Source organism: Microtus oregoni, unplaced genomic scaffold, assembly GCF_018167655.1.
Source record: "Microtus oregoni isolate MIOR12 unplaced genomic scaffold, Mior012 000011F_ref0000422, whole genome shotgun sequence".
In the NCBI taxonomy this organism is placed as follows: domain Eukaryota; kingdom Metazoa; phylum Chordata; class Mammalia; order Rodentia; family Cricetidae; genus Microtus; species Microtus oregoni.
Genome location: NW_024543070.1, coordinates 37823969 through 37846387, shown reverse-complemented (window position 1 = coordinate 37846387; position 22419 = coordinate 37823969). Strand labels below are relative to the sequence as shown.

Here is a 22419-nt window from a genome sequence, read left to right as displayed (position 1 = left end):
GAAACTGGGGTTAAAATTAGGGCAGACTACAACTTAAGGCTGGCCCCTCAGCAACCTAATTTTCCAGCTTGGTCCCATTTCACCTAAAGATTCCTAGAATTTCCGGAAGGTGTACTACCCAACTAGGAACCATAGAGAAGGTAATTTATGCTTGGTTTAGTTTAGAATATGTTATTCAAGGAGATTTTAATTGTTCACCATGTACTGCTATCTGGGAATACCATGTATTTGAGCCATTGTATATTTGAGCCAGTATTACACATGCATGGGTCCTTCAGAAAGTCTTATAGATATATTATTTCACTCAGTAATTTGGTTTCCAGTGGAATTTCTTTTTTATTTGTTTTCTCTAATTTCTGTATTTAGAAATGTCAATAAAACTAGTATTCCTCATTTGCTTGAGTCAGTCTTAGACATAGCAAATAAAAGTATGTATTTTCTTCCCCTTCGAGATTAAGCAGGTAATGCTGGCTAAATCAATTTTAGAATTAGAATGATGAGATAGATTAAATCTACTAATTGAATTCTTTTTTTTAAATGCTGCTTGCATGTGCTTTTGGTTAGAGTACTAGCCTAGAGTATTCTTAACTATGAGCACTACCTTCTCCTGTGGTGTGTTTGGAAATGTGTGGAATGTCATTTTGACACTACAACTCTGAATATTATTTTGTCACTGTAATACTGTTCCTGCCTTCAAGCATGTTATTAGAATTTGATATCTGGGTTCCACTAAGCATTGAGCAGTGTGTGGGGTCAAGTTGACCCACTTAAAGCTACCCAAAATTCTGTTGTTAAATAACAGAAATAGGTAGGTAAATTTCTCAATACTTGGAGGAGTTAGCCATATTCTAGGTTGGATTTTGTTTGTTTTTTTAAAGAGAAGTTTCGTTTAGCTTAGGCTGGCCTCCAACTTGCTATAATATTACAGGATGTTCTTGAATTTTGGGTTCTCCTGCCTCTTGAGTGCTGAGATTACAGATGCACACCACCACCCCCAGTTCATGCAGTGCTAGGGATCAAACCCAGAGTTTTGTGTATGCTAGGCAAACTTTCTGTCAACTGAGCTATAGTCCCAGCCCACACTCTAGGATTTTTATAGCATCTTCCACATACCTTAGTTTATAAATTTTCTGCGCAGGTATTGGAGTAAGCATGTTTTTTGTTTGTTTTTGTATCTGTGAATGTAAAATTCTACCATTACCAACTTCTCAGACTTTTATATTATAGGGCATCATACTGTACAGTTGAGTCACCATGTTCTGTTGGGCACATCTTGACAGAATACTTTTGAAATCTGACTATTAAGGTAAAAGGTAACTGAATTTATATATATATATATATATATATATATATATATATTTTTTTTTTTTTTTTTTTTTTTTTTTCTGATTTTCGAGACAGGGTTTCTTCGTAGCTTTTTTTGGTTCCTGTCCTGGAACTAGCCCTTCTAGACCAGGCTGGCCTCGAACTCACAGAGATCCGCTTGCCTCTGCCTCCCAAGTGCTGGGATTAAAGGCGTGCGCCACCACCGCCTGGCCTGAACTTAGTTTATTTATTAGATTTGAGACATAATTTATATACAGTAAAGTGTACTGGGTTTTATTATAGTTATTTCTTAAAATCAAGATATTAAGGTGTTTTTATGTCCTTCCCGAAAGTTTAACCATGCATTCTTTTTGCAAAACTCAACCCACTTTGCAATCACTGTTTTTATTTTTTTCAGATTTATTTTTTATCTAATTGTATGTATGTATGTATGCATGCATGCATATGTTTGTGTGTACATTCACATGTGAGTGCAGGTGCCCTCTAAGGCCAGAAGAAGGAATCATCTGGAGCTGAAATTACAAGCAGTTTTAAGCCACCTTGAGTGAGTACTGGGAACTGAACTCAGATTCTCTGCAAAAGTAGTCTTAACTATTGACTGCTGAGCTTCCAATACCTTAATGTCTATTGCCATAACTTGGTTTTGCCTATTTTAGAATTTTGTATAATTGAAAATCCTGGGTTAATGTGCTTTCTTTTTATGTCTGAGTAGTTTCATTTAGCATAATATTTTTGAGATTTATTTATACTGACCATTGTAGTAGTACATTACTGTCAGTGCTGAGAAGCTATATAGGATATGAAGACTATAATTTGCTTATATGTTGACTAGTTGGTTGGTTTATAGATTTTGCATAGTGCAGATAAAGTGGCTATGGACATCTTTATAAAAGCAATTTTGTGGATATATTTTTATTTCTCTTATGTAAAGGATTAGAGTGTAAAAAAAGTTGTATGGTTAACTTTCCAATGAGTTCTTACTGATTTCCAGCTTACTACACTAACTACTTTATACTCCTTTGAAGAATACTTTGATTTTGTTGTCCTGGAAGTAGTGAGGGCAATTATTATTGTCATCACTGTTTAGTTCTATCCTATGTCTCTGGGCTCTCCTGCCTCTGGGTCCTGATTTTCAGGGATGAGCTCCCTTCTCGGGTATGATTCTCCAGCTGGGCCCATCGTTAGTTGATCAATCTCACAATTTCTGCACCATCTTTACCCCAGCACATCTTGTAGGCAGGACAAATTGTAGGTTGAAGGGTTTGTGGTTGGGTCCCAATCCCTTCCCTAGAAGTCTTGCCTGGTTACAGAAGATGGCCAGTTCAGGCTCCATATCCCCCATTGCTAGGAGTCTTAGCTACGGTCACTCTCATAGATTCTTGGGAGTTTCCATTGCACTAGGTTTCTAGCTCATTCCAGACATGCCGTCCAATTCCCTTTATCTCTCCCTACATCCTCCCCACCTTCACCTGACCCTTCCTATCATACCTATTCCCTATCCAGGCCCTTCCCCCACCCATTGGCAACGTCCCATTCTCTTTTCCCTTCACAGTGAGATTCTTGGAAAACACCTCTCCCTCCCACCTCCTAGCCCTCTTTGTTACTTAGCTTTCTGAATCTGTGGATTGTAGCATGTTTCTCCTTTTCTTAATGGGTCTGCATTACCTCCCTCAAGATGATCTTTTCTAGTTCTATTCATTTGCCTGCAAATTTCAAGATGCCATTGCTTTTAACAGCTGAGTAATACTCCATTGTGTAAATGTACATTTTCTTTATCCATTCTTCCATTGAGGGACATCTAGATATCTGGCTATTTTGAGTGACGCTGCTATGAACATAGTTATGCAAGAATTCTTGTGGTATGGTGGAGCATCCTTTGAACATATACTAAAGAATGGTATAGCTGGGTCTTGTGGTAGATTGATCCTCAGTTTTCTGAGAAACGGCCACACTGACTTCCAAAGTGACTGTACAAGTTTGCACTCCCACCGGCAGTAGAGACACGTTCCCCTTGCTCCATATCCTCTTCATGATGAACCAACACTTGAGTTTTTGATCCTAGCCATTGTGAAAGGTATAAGATGGAATCTCAGAGTTGTTTTGATTTACATTTACATGATTCTTGGCCATTTGAGATTATTCTGCTGAGTAATCTTTGTTTATGTCTGTATCCCATTTTTTTAATTGGGTTATTTGAGTTTTTGGTATCTAGTTTCTTTAGTTCTTTATATATTTTAGAGATCAGCCCTCTGTCGATTTTGGGCTTGGTGAAGATCATTTCCCATTCTATAGGTTTCTATAGCAGGAGCACGACACTAAGATCGACAATTAAGAAATGGGACCGCATAAAACTGAAAAGCTTCTGTAATTCAGAGGACACTGTCAAAAGCTAAAGTAGCAGCCCATAGAATGGAAGAAGATTTTCACAAAACACACATATAACAGAGGGCTAATACCCAAAATATATAAAGAACTCAAGGAATTAGCCATTTGATATTCTTAGGTGTTTTATTACTTGGCCAGCTGCTGAAATGTCTTCTCACTATTTTGAGAATGTTGGAGGGGGAAAACTTTTAAAAAAAAGACCATTGTTTTGAATAAATTCTACCTGATAGTAGCTTGGTGAGAGTGAATAGATAAAAAACTTTTTAGAGGACTGGATAATACTTTACAAATATACCAATCAAGAAATTTACATTTTCCTCCCAGATTTATTTGGCTTAAAGCTAAGACTGGCAACACTGTTTTGATTCAGAAGGGCCAATGATTGTTATTAGCTCAATCTTACTGTTCATTCATACCAGTTACATTATTGTGTGATATTGGATTCTGCACAGGAATCAACCTACACATACTGATCAGATCCTTTCTCCATGACCGTAAAAATCTTCATATGTCACAGACATCCTCTAAAGTACAGTGAATGATGGGTTAGAGATAATTGCACAGCAGGCATGAAGTTTTAGAAGAACACCAAGAAAGTACACGGGGGTGCATCTAGTCTAGAACTGGGACTAGCTGGTGCTTGTAGGCATTGGGGGACATACCTGACTTGAAGCCGTAAACATTTCAGTGTTGGGACTTGAGAATACAGTTGCTGGACTATAGAATGTCCTTTCATGAAGAAAGCATACTGTTTGCCATTAACAAAAAAAGGAGAAATTACTTCTTCTATGATCAGTAGCTTGTGATAGCAATAAAGAAATGAGAGACAAGACTGACTTTATTGTGGTTGTAAATGACTATTTATATCCTGTCTTTGTGTGTTTGATTTTGGTCCTGAAGATTTTTAGTCATTAGAGCATTTTAAGCAGGTAAACCATATTGCTAGATTATTGTTTTAGAACAGTCATTCACACTGCAGGGTAAGCAGTAGTAACACAATAGATAGACTTTAAAATTATTAGTTTTTCAAATAGTAGGTAATAAAAGAAAAAGTATTGAAAGAAGTAAGTAGGATTGGTAAGAGTGGCAGGTAGATCATAGTAGAAGGAAAGGCTGATGGTCTCGTCCAGGTTTCTGGATTGGGGCATTTTTGTACATACATTTGTAGTCCTTGGAATAAAATGGAGAGGAAGAAGGGAGAGAATAACGGTTCAATGTATGTTGAATGTAGGATATGTGTAGTACATTTACTGGAAGCTTTTTTAGAAAATTGAACAGTGGGGCCTGAGGTAAAGATATAAGGGTCAGTATATTTCCTTTGTAGCTGACATAATTTCAGAACTGCAATTAGAGTTCATACCCTGTGATTCAGTGTCACTGAAGTCGCTTTACTTCTTTTGAAAAACACTTAGGAATGACAAAATTTTTGGCAGAGACTGACATGTCAGACTGCTTGTGCCATATGTAAGGATATTGAGTGTGAGTCAGAGACCTATAACTTCAAAACTTCTGCTTGTTGACCAGCAGAGGGCAGTCAGTCGTAAAAGTTCAGTTTGTTCCGCTGTGTTTTCTTTAAGGCTTAGAAAACAGTCTTGTTTTTTGATTTGAGTCAGGGTATTGTGTAGCCCAGGCTAGTCTTTCGCTCACTGTGTCAAAGTGATTGACCTTGAGCTCTTGATCTCCCTGCCTCCACCATCCAAGTGCTGAATTCTCAGATAGGAGCCATCGTCCTTGCTTTGTGTGGTGCTAAGGGTTGAGCCAGCACTCTATCAACTGACTTGTGTCTCCAGCCAATAGCTTAGATTTTTGAGTATAGATTCTATGCATTATTGCCTTGGGTCAGGCAGAAACTTCATTTATTTACTTGAGGTTGTGATATATGCCTGTGCAGTTGTGTTCACCTGTGCGTGTGTGCATGTGTAGACCAGAAGAAGATGGATGTCTGTTACTCTCCACTTTCTTACCTCAAGACATGGTCTCTTACTGAACTTGGAGCTTGCAACCCTGGCAATTCTCCTATTTTGATGCCTCCCTATACTGCTGGTGTTACAAGTGTATATACCTGATCATACCCAACTTTTTTTAATGTGGCTTCTGGATATCTGAACTCAGGTTCTCACAGCTGTGCAGCAAGTGCTCTTGTCTACTGAGCCAGCCCCAGTATGCCTATTTATCCTTGCTTCTGGGTCCTAGAGAATATTGAATTTTTATCCTGGAACCAGGTATCATCCTGATTCCTAAATCCCATGGCTAATTTTGTTTCATCCTTCAAGTTTAAAAAACTTAGATCCACTATAAGATTAAAATGTTAGAATGGCTTGGCACTGGGCTTTAGTATATAAATTGGACAGAGCACCTGAGAAATGTGGTGAACCATTGTTTCCAGTTCCTCTCTATTCAAAATGCCCCGGTTTTTGTGCTTGGTTAACTGTTCAATGTTAAATTGGTTAAATGTTCAGAGAACATTTCTGTTTTCTTAGTCTTACAATTCAGGAAACAGTGTGGAGTCAGCTAGAGACAGTGTTTGATAAGGTTACAGCAGCTTTTCTGTGGTTTTATTGAGAAGTATAGGAAGGATGTCTGTAGAAGTATACATTGTCCAGCAGCTAGCTCCATTTAGAAGTGGCCGTTAGTCTACATTTTAACTTTAAGCACTGAAAGTTCCCTGAAATTAAAACAGTTCACCAAGAAACAAGAGAAGCCTAACAGTATTTATAATTTCTCTAAAGTTATAAGGTTAGCCATTTAGGGAGGACTTGATGTTAGGGTTCAGGTGGTAAAATTAATTAGGAGGAAATTTCTGGAATAAAGTTATATTCTTCCCTGTTTGCAAACAGTCCGTGACTCCCAGTGACTGATAAAGGCCAACACTTAGAGATCGCATACTGTGTCCCAGATGTTCTCATTTAATCTTCATATGGATCTTTTAGGACCCTCTATCATAAAGATACTTGTTGTTAACATATCCTTGTTTGCAGTTTAAGAAACTAAAGCACAGAGAAGTTAAGTAGTCTGTTTGAGGTTGTTCATGAAGTTGACAACTAGTGTTTTTTCTGTTCAGTATCTTGTGACACGATACTTGAACTGGATCAGGCTGTGGGTCGCATGGAACCAGGTTACTTTGGGTGGTTACAGGTTTTTAATGGAATATTTTTTATTAATTCTTCTAGAATTTTATGAATTCTTATACTACATTTTGATCAGATTCATGCTGACTCTTCCCCCTAATTTTTTTAGACTCACTCCCCAACTCCCTGCCTCCTCCCAACTTGATGTCCTTTTTTAATATCCAGTCAAGTCCAGTTTGTGTTGCCCATCCCACTAATGTATGCGGGGCCATCCACTAGAGCATGGTTGATTGCCAGAGCCACACCCTTAAGAAACACTGACTCCCCTCCCTCAGAAGTCATCAGCTCTCAGTAGCTTCTCGGCATGTGGAAAGCCGCTCATAAGCCATGCCCTACTTGATGCTAGCATCTGGACTAGCTGTTTTGGACTGGATCTCACACAGCTGTTCTGCTGACTGACATAGTAGCTGTGGGTCTGTGAGTGCAGTGGTCCTGTCATGTCCAGAAGACACTGTTTTCATCAAGGTCTCCCGATCCCGACTCTCAGAATCTTCTGCCCCTCTTCTGCACAGGTGCTGACATTTGGATAAAGGTCCACGTGAAGTGAGGGACCTGTGGCAAAACTTTTGAAGCCACTTGGGTCACACAGCTCTTGTTTTGGCTTCTTACTTGGTGTAGTGTTAATATAATTTAAGGAAAAGTTGAAAGGTTTTTAAAGATTTTATTTTATCTTACTTGCTCTATTATGTAGATGAGAATAAAATGTGAATGACTGTTTTTTTAGGTACTGCTAAGTGACTTATAGCTAAAGCTGTTAGCTACTGGTACTGGTACTTTCTCCTTACAAAAATAAGAGTTCTTGCTGTTTTTTTTTTCTAGATAGAAATAAGAAACTTTGTTCAATGAAACAATCTAACAAATTGTGAAACTAGTTGAATTGGTCTGTAGTTCTAGAGGGTGCTGACAGTAGGCTTGGCTAGGCATTTGGTGAGTTGATTGTTTCTCCATTCTACTCTTTCATTCTAGTAAGAATCCATATAAAAGAATATCCTTATGTGACAAGTGGATTAGTAATCCCTCTGGTTCAGAAATAAACAATGTGTTCTTTATAAAAGCCTGTTTTTTCTTGTATATGCTTCCTGAACTACATTAGTGATTTAAAGTCTTGACACTGTAGAACTGAATGAATGAGCTAGTGGCATGGAGGGAAAAGAAAAGTGGTGGGAAGAGGCAGGTTTGGTGTTGATGGATGTAAGCTGTCATCTGATGACCAAGAATTGCCTGCTTATTGTGACCACAGAGGATTTGTTAGATTGTTAGTTTCTAACCAGTCAGAATTGTTAACTATCCCAATTATAAAAATGGTAGGAATTTATTTTGCATACAGATTCAAGAATTCAGCTTGCTAAATTGGTCATGATTTTGGTGAAGAGAATGCTATCACCTTTGGGAAGTTGTAAATTATGAAAGCCGTTTGTGATGGATTGTAGAATGTCCCTTGGGGTTTGTATGATTTATAACATTGCCTCAGGCCTTCTACTGCCTCCTGTTGGAATGACCTCCTCTTCAACCCTGGACTGCCAGCTATAATGCAGCTCTTTCCCTTGCATCCTTTAGGCTTGTGACATGACAGACGTGAACTGTGACCCCTTTGTTTCTTATCTGGATGATTGGGTCTCTATATTCTTTACATCTTCTTTTTGTTCCCTTATTACACTTTCCTTTTAATTTTCTTCAGAGATGAGATGGGGTTTTTGCTCGTAGTTTTTATTTTCTGTCAGTGCAGCATTGGTGCAGTAAGAACAAAAATCAAATCATAAGCTGACTAAATTTTTATGTAGGGAACATACCCACCTAATCAGTGCTCACAATAGAAGGGAAGCATCATGGGAACTCTAGGAAACCACTGTACTCATCTAATTGTTTCTTCGTTCCCCAAGAACTCACTACCTAATTCCTGGAACCTTGCTTCTATGGAGACTTGGCAAAAATAGAACCACACAGTTCTTTTGTGTCCTGGGTTCTCTCAGTTGTTATAGTTTACTTCACTCTATGTGACTTTTGCTAAAAATGACTTTTCTGTCTTTTCATAAAGACAGAATTTCTTTTTTTTTCTTTTTTTTTTTCTTTTTTTTTTTTTTTTTTTTTTTTTTTGGTTTTTCGAGACAGGGTTTCTCTGTGGTTTTGGAGCCTGTCCTGGAACTAGCTCTTGTAGACCAGGCTGGTCTCGAACTCACAGAGATCCGCCTGCCTCTGCCTCCCGAGTACTGGGATTAAAGGCGTGCACCACCACCACCCAGCTAAAGACAGAATTTCTGAACCATTTTAAAATTTATGTAACATGACAAACTTGGTTGCAGGAAGATGCTTGGTGTGAACACTTAAATATGTATAGATTTAGAATTGTCAATAATATATCATTTATGGATCAAGAAAACACTGCCTTGAGCTGGAAATGTAGCTAGGTAGGTCAAATGTGGTGATATTTGGCCTGTGCTTTAACAAATAACACTTGCCTGAAGATGAGGATGTGGAGCTAGCACACTAGTTAGTCATCGAGGCCAGGCAGTGGTGGCACACAACTTTAATTCCAGTACTTGAGAGGCAGAGACAGACGGATCTCTTTGAGTTTAAGATTGCTCAGGGCTACACCAGATTGAATCAATCTAAAAAGGAAAGAGAGCCAAGTGGTGGTGGCGGCTGCTAACACCTTTAATCCCAGCATTAGGGATGCAGAGACTGGAAGTGATGTGGCTAGGCCGAGAGAGGAATATAAGGCAGGAGGAGACAGGAGCTCTGAATTTAGTCCGAAGTTTCATAGTGACAGCATTAATGCTGAGGACTTGTAGAGACAGAATACCCCGTTCAGTCTGAGGATCTCATAGACGTAAGAACAACCAATGGCTGACTGCTCTGCTTCTCTGGTCTTTTAGCTTTTAACCCCCTAATATCTGATTCCAGGTTTTTATTACTAAGACCAGTTAATAATTCATGTAACAGTAAAGTCCTTGTACAGCTTGCTGAAGCCCTGGGTTTGATCCTCACAACCATGTAAACCAGGCATGGTGTCACATGTCTGTGATCCGAACACGTGAGAGGGACAGACAAGGGAGCCAAAAGTTCATTGTTTATCCTTGGCTGCAAAGTAATTTGGAAAATAACCTGAACTAGGTGAGATCTATCCTCCCTCCCTCCCTACTTTTCTTCTTTCCATCCCTTCTTTTGTCCCTGTCTCCCTTCCTTCTTTCAGTACGTTTTTTCCCCCCAAGACAGGGTTTCTCTATGTATAGCCTTGATCTTTCCGAAACTTATTCTTTATGCCAGGCTGGTCTTGAATGTGGAGATCCACCTACCTCTTCCTCTCAAGGACTGGGACTAAAGGTGTGCACTAACATGCCTGGTATCAGTACTTCTTTAGAATGCACTAACGTTTTTAAATAAATCTAACTCTTATAAACAAGATTATCACTGTCTAGGCAAACAGCCTCCAGGCAGCACAGGACTCAAAGGGAAATCCATGGTGTCACTGCATACTAGACTTTTCTGTCCAAGGGGGTTAGGGAAAAAAAAAATACCACTCACATACTTTCTTGATGGTTTTCTGCAGAAACCTCTATAGAATAAAGGAAAGCCTTTATTCTTCTTTTGCATTCTCTATTCTTTATTTTCCCAGTGAATTTCTACTCTTCATTGTTGATGCATTCTTTCTAACCTATCTTTATTCTTGATGTTTTCCTTCTAGTTCCTACATTCTTGATGTTTTCCTTCTAACTCTCTCATTGGTATTTTCCTTCTAGCCCATTTTAACTTAATTTATTTAATTCTTAAATATTCTTCTTTCCCTTACAGTTTATATACCCTAGCAGAATCTTTTAGGAACTATAAAATTTAGAATGAGGTTTCATTCTGTTTTTCAAGTGAATGAATACAAGTAAAAAAAACAACATCTTTTTCATATTTATTACGTGATAAAACACTTTACATATTACAGGTGAGAAACAAATTTCCCTAAGAACCCACGTACTCTAGCACCTTATTATAGATTAACCATGTAGGCAAGGAAGCTATTCTTCTCAGTCATGTCTTTTACTAGCAAGTTGTATTTTGCTGTTATACAGAAAGGGTCAATTGCTTTATTACTTATCTTGAAAGGGAATCTTAAAGGAATCACAAACCAAAACTTTTATATATGAAAAAGAATCAGCCAGCGCTACTTTAATTCTTCAGAGTACATACTTGTATCTCAAAAAACCCAGAGATAGATATTGGGGTTCAAGCTGAAGGGAAGAAGAGCAAAAACATTCAAGCCATTGAAGAAGTCTTACCTCTACCAAGACTGGGCAACTGCATACTAAGTCCTAAGCCTCTGTCTTTCTCCCTCTTATATTCCCCTCTAGTGCTAGAATTAAAGACGTATGACTCCCTAGTACTGAGATTAAATGTGTGCTTCACCACCACCTGGATCTGTTTCTGCATTGATCTTGTGTAGTGCAGGGTGGGCTTGAACTCACAAAGATCCATTTGCTTCTGTCTTCTAAATCCTGTGCCACCACTGCCTGACCTCTAGTGGCTTAGTTTTGCCCTCTGGTTTTCAGGAAAGCTTTATTTGTTAAAACATAAATAAATATCACTATATTTTCCTTTTGTCTAACATAAAAAATGCTATAACTAATAAAAACTATATACATTAAGTAAAATAACTATATACAGGCAATAAGTACATCAACAATGTCTTCTCCATTTGTATTTGACAAATTCAGAGAAATTACTCTATTATCTATCTGATCTTGGTAAATCCAAAGAATTGTACCTAATTTATTTTCTACCACAACTTGTATTACCATATAAAACTATATTTTGATATTTCTCAACCTTGTATACTTTATATTGCTTTAGTGAATTTCTTTCCTGAGTCATGTAAACAAGGAAATAACTATAACTATCTAGTCTTCAGCTACCTCAGAGACCCTAGAAGGAAATAATATTAACTAAGTAAGCAGGAAGTGCAAACAAGCAACTTCCAAAGAATGTAAGAAATGACAGAAACAGCTGACTGCCTGGACAGTCACCCATAGTTCTCTGCAACATTTGGAGTGTCCACCTTTGACCTACACATCTAGAATAACTGACAGACTTTTCTATGAAGCAGGGTTTTAGAAGGACTGTCCTATCTTGTCTGGACGAGGTTGGACAGTCATTTTCTTTTTTTCACTGGCTCAGGTTTCAGAGTTTGGGTGGGTTTCTTTGGCTGTCAGTAATAATTGGCAGTAGTAAGATGTCATCTATTGCACACCTGAGTAGCAAGACTTGCAGAGAAGAAAGACACCAGATAACTCACTCTGGACTCCCATGCTTATTTGATCATAGCTCAGTACTTGGAATGGACAGATCATGTTCTGTACCTGTCAGAGCTCTGAACTGTAGGTGGTGTAGAGAACAATCCTTTTTCTTTATGGACTGTCCTATGAACAAGATTAACGTAATGGGAGAAAAGATGTGGTTAAGATGGTATAGCCCTCAAAAATTGAATGTGTTAGAAGAAAATGTGTTTGGCTAGATAAAGCCTCCCCAAAGTCATGCCATGAATGTGCATTAAATTACGTTGACTGATTTGATTGTGGTATTTTGTTGACTTTACACACCATGCCCTGCACTGTCAAACAAACCAAAATTGTGATGGGAATAATTAATATCCAGTATTATTAAAACAGAATGAGAAGATTTGATTCCCATGTTACCTAAGTACCTTTGTGTAAGTTTGAGAGGATGAAGCAGAGTTGCCAATCCGATCAAAATGTTTTTCTTTTTACTTTGACATTTTACAAAATTAATTTATTGTTATGTATGCATGCATTTATGATGCATGTGCGATGTGGGAGAATTGTCTGTATTCTGTCAATCATGTTATAAATAAACGCTGATTGGCCAGGCAGGAAATATAGGTGGGAAAAGCAGACAGGAAGTAGAAATGATGTAATGAGAACAGGAGAATTCTGGGAAGGAGGAAGTTGATTCCTCCTATTCCTGCCCAGAAGCAGCAGGATGTGATCTGCCTCACTGAGAAAAGGTACTGAGCCACATGGCAAACATAGATCAGAAAAATGGGTTAGTCAAGATGTGAGAGTTAGCCAGTGAGAGTCTAGAGCTAATGGGCCAATCAGCTTTATAACTTATCGAGATCTATGTGTGATTTTTCTTTGGAGCTAAACAGTTGTGGGGTACCAGGCGGGACAGAAACCCAAACAAGCAGGCCTGGCCCCTTCATGTTACACATGTGTGTTGGTTTTCACAAGAAAACTTTCTGGAGTCAGTTTTCTTCTGCCTTTACATGGATTTCAGGGATCAAACACGGGTCTCCAGGCTTATGCTGAATGTACCTTTACCACTGAGCCATCTCGCCAGCCCTGAAGATACTTTTCAAAACAGAATATAGTTCTAAAATAAAATGAAAGGCAAAAGATTTATATGATCTGGAGAGTCTCAACGAATAATTGTCTAGATTAACTTGACCTGTCTGTGCAAGATTATTTTGATAATGTTATTGAAGATTAGATCTCAATGTGGGCATCGTCATTCCCTACTATAGGGATCCTGAACTTTGCAAGAGTATAATGCTTAGTGCGAGCTGAGTGAAAGCATGGACATATCTGTGACTCTCTTCTGTCTGCAGATATACTATGCCCGTTTTTCTAAAGGCCCTGCTGCTGTGGCTTCTTTGCTATGATGGACCGTAACCTGGAATTCTGACTAAAATACCCTCCCCAACACACGTAAAGTGAAATCAAGAGTTTTACTTTTATACAATTATCCTTTAAAGTAATTCTTTGTTTGGGTCAAGCAAGATTATTCAGTGGGTAAAAGTGCTTACTGTGCAAGTTCAATAACTGTAGTTTGATCCCTGGAATCCATGGTAGAAGGAGAGAACCTACTCCTCAAAGTTGTCCTTTGACATCTGTACACTGCATGTGGTATGTGTCCACCAGCACTCATATATAATATACACACATGCACAATAATAATAATTTAAATTTCTCTTAAATTTATTTTTATTTTATTTATTCTTCTATTTATTTTGGTTTATTGAGGCAGGGTTTCTCTGTGTAGCTCTGGCTATCATGGAACTTGCTCTGTAGAACAGGCTGGCCTCAAACTCAGATCCACGTGTGTGTATACGTGTGTGTGTGTGTGTGTGTGTGTGTGTGTGTGTGTGTATTTTTATATGTCATATAAAACGTATATTATATTGTGTATAATATATATTATATGTCTTTCTGAATATAGCCTGTTGAATTCATATATTACTTGTATATATTTTTTTCAAGGCTGAACGTTTGGCACTGGACAACTAATTGCTGTGCCCTTTCCTCAGTTGCTTATAGTTCTTTATATTGGGTTGAGGCCTCATGGGCTTTCCCTATTCAGTTTGGCATGTCCATTGGTGTCTTGCTCCTTCACATTTGTGTGGTCATGTTGGTGAGACTTTATATGTGTAGCTTCTGATATTAATAGAAGACTCAAACTCACAGCAAACTTAATCCCTCTTCTGAAATGATCTCTGAGCCTTGGGTGGAGCTGCAGTTGTATTGTGGATGTAGGTCAGAACAGGACTTTGCAACTCTGCATTTTTATTGGTTGTAGTTTTCTTTAATGGTCTCTGGCTGTTACAAAGAGAGGCTTCCTTGGTCAGGGTTAAAGACTACTCTTATCTCTTGGTATAAGGACAAATGCGTAATGGATTATGGTTAGGAAATATGTTAGTTTAGTAAAATTATGATTGTCGATTTTCCTCCAGTAACCAGGATTTCACTAGTACTGAATAGTTAGCTAGCTCTCCAGTACCAGGCATGGTGTGCCTCTTGTTGAGTGGGTCTTAAGTCTAATTAGAGATATGCATACCATGGCAGTACTGCACCCAAAGGATAATCATGCCATTCTGGTTGCCTATGTGGTTCATAAATGTCATAGCTGGGTAAAACTGTTGATTGTCTTCATTTATTTATTTATTTATTTATTTATTTATTTATTTATTTATTATTTATTGGTGACATTGAGATGGCTCAGTGGATAGAGTACTTGCCACAAATGCTTGACAACCTGAGTTTAATTCCTAGAACCCATATAAATATAGGAGATAACCAGCTCTACAGAGTTGTTCTCTGGTCTCCACATCCACGCCATAGCATGCATATGCCTCCCCCCAGCCCCACATCATAATTCACAAAATAATAATAATAATAATAAATAAATAATTTAACGTAATAGTGCATAGATGTCAGTGTTCAGGAAATGGTCTTAATGCAGGAATACTGGGTTTCAGTTTATTCTTGGATGAACTTGAAACTTATATTGGTTGTTGTATTCATAGTCAGTAAAATCAGTTAAGAAAATATTACGCTGGGTATGGTAGTACATTGCTTTTAATGCCAGCACTTCAGAGCAAGAGGCAAGTAGATCTCTTGAGTTTGAGGCTGGCTTAACTACACAGTGAGTTCCAGGCCAACCGGAGCTAAATAGAGAGACCCTTTTCCAAAAGAAAATACTATAGATACTCATGCTGTTTGTTCACGATTTGACAAGTTCTGGAGGGGCTAAAAATAATAGTCATTGTGCTTAGAGAGCTTTTGGTCTGGCAGGTTAGTGATGGTATGGAAACATCCTCTTGCAGAGAAACATGTAGCTAAGGTTCTTTGTAAAAGAGTGGGAAGTGTATGCTTGGAGGCAACCAGAATGGTGAGTGCTTACCTGGCACCACCAATAATACAACATAACACAATGACTAACTTCATATCAAATTAAAAATTGAGACCTATTACTCTTTTGCTGTGAGATTCAGAACATATGACTAAGGCTAAAGTCATTTTCCTGTCTTGTCTGAGAAATAGAAACTGCCCTCACTCATTTTGCTGCAATGTTGTATGAAAGAAAGGAAACAAATAAATAGCTACTGGAGAGCTATTAAGAATTTTTTGGTACTGTGGCATGATGAAATTTGAACCACAATGGGCTTTTCTTATGTTTATTTTTACTATTGATGCACAAAAAACTGCTGTCCTTTGAGGCAATGGATTTTTATGTATATGTAATTCTTCATCAGCCCCAGGATCAAAATAAATTTATCCATCACTTTGAAGTTTTTTTGTAAAATCTTTTGAGTGGGATGGGCAGGAGAGTAGAGCAAGGAGCACCTAGAAAAGAAGAAATCATTTTATTCAAAGAAATCAAACCATTTCCTGCCAGGCCAGGAGAGAGAAGTAAATGATGTCATGACCTCAATGGGTTTAACCTTCCATAATACCTTCCCAATGGACAGTGGGCTCCTATGTGCCACAAGAAACAGGTTTTCCTTTATGAGAATTTTTATTTTAAACTAATTTTATCTTTCCCCCCTCCCCTTTCCCCTATACCTGTTTAGGGCTTCAAAGATAACCCTTCTGCTTCTGGGACGTCCAGCCTAATAGCCACCAAACCATTGCTTCGACCAAGAATCACAAGAATCTGCCTCAGGGACTTGATATTCTGTATGGAACAGGAAAGAGAGATGAAGTATTCTCGGGCCCTATACCTTGCCCTTCTGAAGTGATCACTCCATCCATCCATCCATCCATCCATCCATCCTTCCATCCTTCTGTCCATCCATCCAGACGCTCACTGTTTACTGCCAAAGAAGATCTAGAGAGCACTGTTGCACTGTCCTGAAATCTCTGGAAAACAGTCACCAGTTTGGAAGACCACTGTTTACACCGACAAGCTCGCGCTTTCTTTTTTCTTTTTTTAAACTACATTTTGTCCGTATGTCCTGTGGGTTTTTGCAGATGAGAATTCAGATGCTTTCTGAAAGTCAGTACTTTAGAGTATACTTTATATATAAGTATATAAAGTATACTTTATATAGAAGTATCACCTACCCACCTGAATTCAATTACAGCAGCTAGGGACTCCCTCTTATCGTCTCCGTTTTCTGTTTGTTTTGTGTTTTCACACCATAGCAATAAGGTACCCCTCTCTGATACAGACTGCATCTAGATGTAGGAGAAAGGAAGCATCAGAATATATCCTATACTGAACCTGTCTCCTAGTATTAGATTTCATGTCTGCAATTAGAAGTTAGGTAGCTAACTGTGACAGGTACCTTCTGAAGTCAACATGTGGCAAGCCACAGCATAGGGTCACTCTTGACTTGGATTAGCTGAGCTAGAATTACAAACACAGCTGATGGGACCATTTGTGCCTGAGGTTGCTTCTCTCTGGCTCCCCACACTGTACTGTTTATGATACCTAGTGAGGCATCCTTGTCAGCTAAGTTTCAAAGCTGAGTTGCTACTGATATACCTCACTGAAAAATGGAAAAACTAGAAAATACTAGAAGGAATATGAGGCCTTGCATTCAAATTGACAAGGGAAAAATGAAAATGGCAATATGAAACAGATAGGCATACCATGTGCCCAAGGAGGGTGACTGCACTTGGAATGACAAAGCTGGTTCTTGTTTTGGTGATGGCCAAAAAAACAGAAAAGAAAAGAAAGAGAGAGAGGAAATCATAGGTCAATCAAAGAAGAAAACCTGGCAAACATTTAGTTACAGTATTTCAAAAGATGCCTTTTTTTTTTTTTGTATTATCTTATTTCCCAAGATGGAGTTCTTTCTCTCTTTTGTATGTTTTAAGCATCTAGTGCTTTTCAAAACCTCTAACTGCTGGCAAGAACATTCTAGGACACCCTTCGGTTGTCTTAGAGGTGCTTTCAGTGTTTCACCCTTGGGCTTGTGGCTCTGTGAGCAACACATTATGTACCACTCTGCACGGAGGAATCCGATACTCAAGACACCTCCCCTCTTTTTTAAATCTACCTATGTAAATTATAGCTGACAAAAAAATAATAGTGGAATTGAAATCACATACCAAAAGAATGTCACACCGTCCTCCCAGAAGATAATTAAAGGAAAATACTAGGGGAGAGATCCAGGGGGAACACCTCTAGTTTATCACTATACATTCTGTTCTTCCCGCAGTATCTGTTATGGCCATATTCTATATTGTTATAAGAGTTTAATTGGCCACAGTTTTTGTTTTAGCATGTTATGTAAAATGTCATAAATTATGTATATGTTAAAAAAGTAACTTAACAAGAAATCTATATCCAAAGTTGTTTTGTATATTTAAATGCTTAGCTTTATTTTTTGTAAAGTACAATGTGCTTCCACATTTGTGTAATCTTAGTGATCAGATGTTTAAAATTATTTAAAATACACCATTAAAGCCATTATTTTATGATTAAAAAACCAACAAAACACAAAACTTTGCTCAGTCACTGACTTTGCAGCAGTTTTCATTGGTAGCCAATCCCTGGAGGGTTCTGATATGCCTGGCAGTGAGTCTCTTATTTATTTTGGACTATGGACATTTGGTTGTGGAATCTCACTTAGATCTAAGTTGCTGTATCACTTCCTTTACAATAATTATAAATTTACCTGCTGTTTGACTCACAAAGAAGGCTAAACATAGTTATTATAAAAGCTTTTCTTGGCCCGTTGAGTTTCTCTTACCAAGATAATCTTTTTCAAAAATTTTAATAGAAAGCCTTTTTGTGGTCTACACATGTGTGGTGTATGTATGGGTGTCTTCCACTTTCACCCCTCTATCTTACGTTAGATAACAAAGGTCTCACTGAGTCTGGAGCTCACTGTTTGGTCAGGAGTGTCTTCCTGACTCTGCCTGTGAGCCCTGGGATTTCAGGAGCTACCAACATGGCTTTTCACACAGGTGCTGAACCTACACATGGGACCGTATGCTCACACAGCGGGAGCATACTAACATGGCCTTTCACACTGGTGCTGGGGACCCACACTTGGGACAGTATGCTCACACAGCAGGAGCGTACCAGCATGGCTTTTCACGTGGGTGCTGAGGACCACACTTGGGACCTTATGTTCAGTCTGCAGGCCCTCTAGCCTCTGAGCCAGTTCCTGACTTCTTTAATGTCAGTTCTGAAACCTGTGTTGTGGGATGTATATTACACAGGGGAGAACAAACATGTGCATACAAATTATTACTCCACACATTTGGCTTTGGGGTAGGTGCATTTTCTTTAACACAATATTAAGGAGCATTGATATATTTTTTTTAATGTGAATGCTATGGATCCAACTCAGGTTGTCACATTTGCACAGCAGTACTCTTACCCACTCAGTCGCTTCCCTAGCCTCAATAGTCTTTTTCTTTTTCGAAAGAAACATTAAAAATATTTTTTATATTTTGTGTGTGTTTTCATGTGGAGGTCCGAGAACAACTAGCAGGAGTTGGTCTTTTTTATGTGAGACTGGAGATCACTTCAGGTCATCAGGCTTGGCAGCAAGTGTCCTTAACCTGCTGAGACTGGAGATCACTTCAGGTCATCAGGCTTGGCAGCAGTTTACTGACCCAGCAAGCACATTTAAAACATAGAAAACTCTTTAAACTTACACATGACATATTTTGTTTCATTAGGATTTTTTTGAGAGAAATTTATTTAGAATTAAGATTTTATACTAGTGATGATATGGTTCAAGCAGAAAACACAGCAATGCTAAGGCATAATTTTTAGGAACGTTAACAGGACCAAGGTACTTGCTGATTTGAACTTTATTACTATGTCTGTTGTAGAATCAGTTAAGTGTGTCTACAAATTGCCCTCAAAAGTTTCAGTTAATATTCTGCAGAGGGGGAAAATTACATTGTGTCACGTGTGACTATAACCTAGTAGAGAGTTTTGCATTGTACCATTCTTGTGATATTCTGTCTCATTTTTCAGTGTCACATATAGGCTTCAGGGAAAGCCTGTGAGGGATTATCTTGATGAACTTTATTGCCTAATCTACAGCACACACAGCTTGTCTCATAGGTTCAAGCTGACTCTGCTCTAGCAAGTTTTTGGTGGTCATCCCATGGTACTGACATCTCCAAAATCCTGGGGTCTCTACAAATGGCCTGTATCTTTGTCGGTAGCCTTTCATGGCCTGTCCTCAAGGACTTTAACTCTTTCACATAGTGCCAGGCCTCCATTTCTCTCCATGAGCCCTCTACCTGGGTCTATAGCAACTAAGTTGTATCTGTATCTTGGCCAATGGACTTTCCTTAGGGTTTGTATCCCTACCACACGGCACCAAGACTCAGCGGCTCTCCATGAACATTTCATGCCTTTAAAACCAGTACCAGTGAGTGACCCTTACACTATCAACATCAGCTAACAGCACATGATACATTCCTGGATGGCTCTGGAACCAGCTTCTGTGTGCTGATCCAGAGGAAAGATTTCACGTCAGTGATGTCAGTCTCTTCTTAATCACTGCTGATTTCTCAACTTCAGTTGACTAGTATAAACTGTCAGAGCAAAACAAAAGATTTAACATTAGTGGCTCTGGTCTCTTGTAAAACACAGCCAATTCTGTCGGCTAGTTCTGTGTGAACTTGACACAAGATAGAGTCTTCTTTAGTAGAAGGAACCCCAATTCAGAAAATGCCCTTTCCTGGTTTGTCTGTGGGTAAGCCCATGGTGCACTTTCTTGATAGGTGTTTGATGGACAATTCAGCTCTGTGGGTGATGCCACCACTGGGCTAGTAGCCCTGAGTGCTGTAAGAAAACATGCTGAGCAAATCAGTAAATACCACTCCTGTGGCCTCTGCCTCTGCTCCAGCTCCTGTCTCTAGTTCCTGTCCTGTTGCTCTTACTTCCCTCAGTAATGTACTATGTGATGTGGAACTGTAAATTGAAATAAACTATTTCCTCTTCAAGTTACTTTTGCTCATGATATTTTATATGTTTTATCACAGCCATAGAAAGCCTGCGACACTCACCTTGGGCAAATTATTTTATTTTACTTTTGTTTCCTGTTTGGGGAAAAAAAGTATGTGGCCTATGCGGTGACTTTGAGAATTTAGTAAATGATTGTGTTTTTGTGTAAACTACTCAGACCAGCATATCACACATACTAGGAAACAATGCAGGAGTAATACTTGTTTGGAGATTTACGTCCTGCCTAACTGCTGTACTTGGCTAAAAGCATAAACCTTAGTGTATTATTTAAATCTAATTAAAGCTTTACAAATTCCTGGGTGTACCATTGAAACTGGTACAGAAAGTCACAAAAAGACTAATTAATACAGAAAGCTATTTAACAGGCTTTCTCTCTCTGCTCGTGCTCCCCCCCCCCCCCATGTGGTTGTGTGTTTGGTGCTGAGGACTGAACCTTTGTCATGCAAAGGTTCTACCACTGAGCTTCATTCCTGTATTAGTTACTTGTTCCTGCAACAAAATACCCAACCAGAGATCAACTTGGGGAGGAGAGTTTATTCTGGCCCCTGGTGTAAAAGATGAGCAATCCATCAAGGCTGGGAAGGTCTAGCAGCAGGAATGTGAAATATGCTGTCTTCAGTCAGAAAACAGGTGAATGCTGGTGTTCAGCTCACTTTTTTTTACATCATTTTAATTATTTGGATAGGATGTGCCATACATTTTCCACCTCCCCTTCCACCACCACCACCCTGCCCTCCACACTCCCAATTTACTCAGGAAATCTTGTCTTTTTCTCCTTCCTAGGCAGATCAATGTATCTCTGTCTTTGTTACTTTGGTTCTCTAGGGTTGTGACTGGTCTTTCTGGGTCTGAACTCCCTCACTCAGGATGGCTTTTTCTAGTCCTGTCCATTTGCCTGCAAATTTCAAGATGTTGTTTTTTACTGCTATGTATTCCATTGTGTAGATGTACCACATTTTCCTTCTTTGGTTGAGGGGCATCTAGGTTATTTCCAAGTTCTAGCTATTATGAATATTGCTGGTATGAACATGGTTGATCAAATGTTCATGTGGTATGATTGAACATCCTTTGGGTATATGTCCAAGAGCAGAATTGCTGGGTCTCAAGGTAGAATGATTCTCAATTTTCTGAGAAATCACCATACTGATATCCAAAGTGGCTATACAAGACTACTTCTACCAGCAATGGAGGAGTGTTTCCCTTACTCTGCATCCTCTCTAACATAGGCTGTCATCAGAGTTTTTGATCTTGTTCGCTCTGACTGTTATCTGGTATCTCAGAGTTGTTTTGATTTGCATTTCCCTGATCACTAAGGATGTTGAGTTTCCTTAAGTGTCTTTCAGTCATTTGATATTTTTCTGTTGAGAGTTCTCTGTTTAGCTCTCCACCTCATTTTTTTAAATTGGATTATTTGGTCTTTTGATGTCTAATTTCTTGAGTTCTTTGCATAATTTGGAGATCAGCCCTCTGTCAGATGTGGGGTTGGTGGAGATCTTTTCCCATTCAGTAGGCTGTGTTTTGTCTTGTTGACTGTATCCTTTGCTGTACAGTAACTTCTGGGTTTCAGGAGGTCCCATTTATTAGTTTTTGCTCTCAGTGTCTGTCCTATTGGAGTTATTTTTAGGAAGTGGTCTTCTGTGCCAATGTGTTCAAAGCTACTTTCCACTTTTTCTCCTATGAGGTTCAGATTGGTTGGTTTTATGTTGAGGTCTTGGATCCATTTGGGCTTGAGTTTTGTGCATGGGGATAGATATGGAATTATTTGCTTTTTTCTACATGTGGATATCCAGTTATACCAGCACCATTTGTTGAAGATGCTTTCTTTTTGCTACTCTATAATTTTAGCTTCTTT

At 38.7% G+C, this 22419-nt stretch overlaps 1 protein-coding gene across 1 annotated transcript in view; it reads left to right on the top strand.

Moving 5' to 3' along the window:
* LOC121453272 (transcription initiation factor TFIID subunit 4B-like) overlaps window positions 1-20531 on the top strand; it is a 113590-nt gene extending 93059 nt beyond the window's left edge. Inside the window, exon 15 of the mRNA XM_041659880.1 lies at window positions 16192-20531. Within this exon, the coding sequence (XP_041515814.1) occupies window positions 16192-16359 (168 nt within the window). The 3' untranslated portion in view covers window positions 16360-20531. The remainder of the gene's footprint in view (window positions 1-16191) is intronic.
* The last annotated feature ends 1888 nt before the right edge of the window (window positions 20532-22419 follow it).